Source organism: Bombus pyrosoma, unplaced genomic scaffold, assembly GCF_014825855.1.
Source record: "Bombus pyrosoma isolate SC7728 unplaced genomic scaffold, ASM1482585v1 HiC_scaffold_4727, whole genome shotgun sequence".
Classification (NCBI taxonomy): domain Eukaryota; kingdom Metazoa; phylum Arthropoda; class Insecta; order Hymenoptera; family Apidae; genus Bombus; species Bombus pyrosoma.
Window position 1 is genome coordinate 721,187 of NW_025219987.1, and position 4,370 is coordinate 725,556.

Here is a 4,370-nt window from a genome sequence, read left to right on the forward strand (position 1 = left end):
CGGATGTTTAGCTCGTTGAGATACACTCGATACCAACGGCGCCAGAAATGTTATTTGATTTTCTGGAGGTGTTGCCAACTGGAGAGACGATTGGATGGAGTATCCCTGAAATCTCGTTCTCGAATGCTAGTTAATGCGTCTCCGATGAGGAAGTGACCGGAGGACAAGGAGATCGTGTGGATCTGTGGATATTGGAGTAAGCGGACGGGAATTCAGTATAGCCTCGATCTCAATGGTAACTGTGTTCATATTTTCGAAAGTGAGGAGCTCGTTACCTGCGACACGTCTGAGCTGTCGTTTGAAGGATTTCACTGCAGCCTCCCATAACCCGCCCAAGTGGGGTGATTTGGGCGGAATGAAGCGCCATTCGATTCATCGGTCGGCTAAAAAAGACTGAACCTTTACCTCGTGATCGTCAGACTGCAGGAGGTTTCGGAGCTCTCGTAGTTCGTTGTTGGCGCCAACGAAATTGGTACCGTTGTCTGAGTATATTGTTAGACAGAATCCCCGGCGAGCAATGAATCTTCGCGGAGCAGCAATGAAGGCCTCGCTAGTGAGGTCGCTGACCAGCTCGATGTGGACTGCTTTAACTGCAAGACATACAAAGATTGCTACGTATACCTTGATTTTACGTCGGTTGCGGTCCTTCCGTTCTTTGATGTAAAAGGGTCCGCAATAGTCGACTCCGACGTTCGTCAACGGCCGAGATTCTGTTATCCGTGCGGCTGGGAGATCGCCCATGACATAATCCACAGGAGGTGGATTGGCTCTGCAGCAACGGTCGCACTGCTTCAGCGTGCTCCAAACCTGACTACGGCCGTCGATAGGCCAATAAGGCATATAACGTAGCTTGAGTTCCGGAGTGGAGGTTTAGGAGGTGCTCATGCTCGATCATAAGTGCTGTAACGGAAGACTTTGGTAGAATGATTGGGTGTTTCTGAGTGAAAGGCATTGTTGAGTGAGTGAGACGGCCTCCGACTCGCAACATTCCGTTCTTGTCCAGAAATTGATTGAGCCGTTGTAGCTTCCCCTTCACTGCAGAATTTCGATCAGCTCGGAGAATACGAATCTCATCTGGAAAATAACAAATTTATAATGACTGGACAAGTTTGTTATGCGCACTAATTAAGTCATGTGTAGTTAGAGGTCTTCCTCGATCCTGTTTTTGTCTCCATCGGAGGCAACGAGCGGTAATTCTGATTAGCTTAGGCCAAGAGGAGAATCTCTCCAGCAGACTGTGGTCGGCGGGAGTCACGGTCAGACAGGTTGCCTTCTTTTGTCCCGGTATTTCGATTGGTGATAATACCGGGTTCCACGTCGGCCAGTATTTTTCAGATTGTTGTAGCCACTCCGGTCCATATTGCCAAATGGTTAATCGTAAAAAGTCTTCGGGCGTTTGCCCTCGTGATATGAGATCCGCTGGTTTGGCCATGGTAGGAATATGACGCCAATCTGAGGTGTGAGTCTTCCTTTGAATTTCTGCCACACTATCGACGAAGGTTTTCAGCGTATAGGGTGACGTGTTAATCCAATGAAGGACGATGGTAGAGTCCGACCAGTAAACAGTCCGAGAAATATTATTTGGTTGTGCTTGAAGGACTTGAAGGGCCGTGGTGGTCAATGATGCGTGAAGAAGTGCTCCACTGAGTTCCAGCCTTGGAATGGTTTGTGGTTTGAGCAGAGCCACCTTTGATTTTGCCGTGAGGAGTCGTGTCCAGACTTGACTATCTGGAGTGATGGTGCTTAGGTAAATGCATGCCCCATACGCCCTTTCGCTGGCGTCACAGAATCCGTGTAACTCAATTTCGACTGCAGACTTGATTATGGTTTTGCGTGGAAATCTTACGTTGTTCAGTAGTGGCAGCTGCGTATAGTATTCATTCCACTCTGTATGCAAGTCAGCCGGAAAAGATTCGTCTCAATCGATTTTTAATGTCCAAAGTCGTTGGAGTAGCATCTTAGTTCGAATGATCACTAGCGCAAGGAATCCAACTGGATCGTAGATCTTGGCGATTTCGGCGCTGATTATTCTTTTCGTGATTCGGGAGACGGTAGAACTGATTTTAACGGAATATAGGATCGAATCGTCAGAAGAATTCCAAACAACGCCCAGAGTTTTTAAAGTTTGAGATTCGCCTAGAAGTAATTCATTGTTTACGTCCTGTTGGAAAAGTCCTTGTAGCAGCTCTCGGTCGTTCGACGCCCATTTTCGAATGTTCAAACCGGCTAGTTTGAGCAGTTCTGTGAGTTTCGTTCTCAATGATTGTGCCGCGACCTTTGTATCAACTTCTGTGAGAACATCTCGACGTAGAAATCTCGCTGTAAGACTATCGCCGCTCGTAGATACCGATGTCCCTCGTCGTCCGCCAATTGTTTGAGGCACCGTATGGCTAGATATGGCGCTGCTGAAAGCCCGAACGTCACTGTGTTAAGTTGATAGAAGTCAACTTCTCCATTAGTGTTAGGCTACAAAATTTGCTGGAATTTTCGATCCTCTGGACGCACAAGAAATTGTCTATACATTTTTTCAATATCGCCTGTAAGGACGTATTGGTGGGAGCGAAATCTTAGGAGAATGAAAAATAAGTCCTCTTGTAGTTTCGGTCCCGTGAGAAGTACATCGTTTAAGGAAACTCCGGTGGTGGTTGGTGCCGATCCGTCAAATACGACTCGGAGTTTCGTCGTTTGGCTGGACTCTTTGATCACGCCGTGATGTGGCAGAAAATATCAGTTGGAAATATCCGTGGAGTGGTCCGTGGTAATCTTCGACATGTGTCCTAATTCCAGGTATTCTCGTATTACGACGTGATGGTTGGCTTCGAATTGTTCATCGAATTGTTGAAAGATGTGAGTCGCATCATCGCCATGGCCTTGGAGGATCCAAGTGAAGGAGTTGTTTTGTTAAATTGGAGAGCGACAATGTATCGCCCTTCGTTGGTGCGTTGAACGTGATTTCGAAAATGCTCCTGGCATTGTTGTTCCGCTTCCGAAATGTGTGGAGTGGGCGGTCCTTAGTTGATTTCCCAAAAGCGGGCGAGGTCCGCCTGTAAAGCCGTCGTGGAGGCGTGGAACGTATGTGCTGATGACTGCGAGCCTGGGCTCCCCCCGATGACCCATCCGAAACGCGTTTTTTGCAGGCACAAGTCGGGCCCGTTTGATTTAGTAATGTCAAGTTGACCAACGCAGAGTGAAGCTAATGTTGGTCCGGCGCTCAACAATATTTCGATCGGAGCAGGTCTATGGAATCTTGGATCGGCTAGTTGAAGATTCCTTGGTATTTGCATTGTTGAGCGATCTACGGGTTGATCTGGGATCCAAGTTGATATGGTTGGGATGACCAGGAACGTCAATGTGCGTTCGTATGCGCCGTCAATTGAAGTGATCGTGGCCGTGACGTAGCGTTTCGAGGTCGTCGATAACGCGTCGAGAGTTCCGATTGGGACCGAACATTTCCGTTGGTTGAGTTTCAATGAATGAGCGAGTTTTTCGGTGATGAAATTCATGCTAGAGCCGGTGTCTAGCAGAGCTCTACAACGGAATGGTTGACTCTTATTGTTTTCTGTATTGACCTGGGCCGTGACTAAGAGATCGTGTTGCAATGGTTGAGAGTGAACCGAGGTCAGTAATTCGGTTCTCTGTGATTCGGTCCCAATTAAAGTCGTCCGAGGTAGTCATTTCCTTTCTTGTCGCTGAGGAGTAGACGATACCTTTGATCCGGTTGTCTGAGTTCGGGTTGGCCGAGGTTCGCGTTTGGGTGACGTTCGGGGCAACGCTCGGGGAGACGACCGGTGAGACGACCGGGGAGACGACCGGTGAGACGACCGAGAAGACGGCGGGGGAGACGGCCGGTGAGACGACCGGGAAGACGACCGGGGAGACGACTTGGGAGACGACCGTGGAGAAGACTTAGCAATCACGTTCATCGCACCAAATTATTCCAATTTTAAATTCGTCTATCGATCGATTCAAACTTATCTTTAACTACCAATTTATGTAGGTCATATTAAAAAAAACTTTAACACTGATTATTGGATGGCATACTTATAGTTCCACGGTTTCCGATAGTATTCTAATCGTAACTTGGGCAGATCTGAAGAAATGAACTGTATTCCTCTCGAAACATTGACGCAAAGTGAAGAAAATAATTAGAACGTGTCAATTTATTTTGTTCTTTCACTTTTATACCGTGGCTTCTGAAAGTATTGATATACCTTTTATGATTACATACGCATATTATACGAAACATTTTCAAATTTCATTAATACTATGATGACATCGAACTAATTTGACATAATTATATTTTTAAAATCTGAAATGATTCTGAAAATGAATGCAGAAATTATAAGATATTTGGTACAAGTAGATGTACA

At 46.5% G+C, this 4,370-nt stretch overlaps 1 protein-coding gene across 1 annotated transcript; it reads right to left on the reverse strand.

Moving 5' to 3' along the window:
* Positions 1–1,090: 1,090 nt before the first annotated feature.
* LOC122577544 lies at positions 1,091–2,867 on the reverse strand. Its single transcript, XM_043748871.1, has 3 exons — positions 2,803–2,867; positions 1,976–2,405; positions 1,091–1,864 (listed from the first exon to the last, which is right to left on the reverse strand). The coding sequence occupies exons 1-3, from the start codon at positions 2,865–2,867 to the stop codon at positions 1,091–1,093; spliced, it is 1,269 nt and encodes a 422-aa protein (XP_043604806.1).
* Positions 2,868–4,370: the final 1,503 nt, after the last annotated feature.

Bases quoted from the DNA above. Each gene is read 5' to 3' on its own strand.
- LOC122577544 (XM_043748871.1), bottom strand. From the start codon at position 2,867: ATGGCGATGATGCGACTCACATCTTTCAACAATTCGATGAACAATTCG. The intron at 2,406-2,802 runs GTAATACGAGAA...TCGGGCTTTCAG, and splicing joins TCGAAGCCAACCATCACGTC to CAGCGCCATATCTAGCCATA. The intron at 1,865-1,975 runs GTGATCATTCGA...TACTATACGCAG, and splicing joins CAGTTGGATTCCTTGCGCTA to CTGCCACTACTGAACAACGT.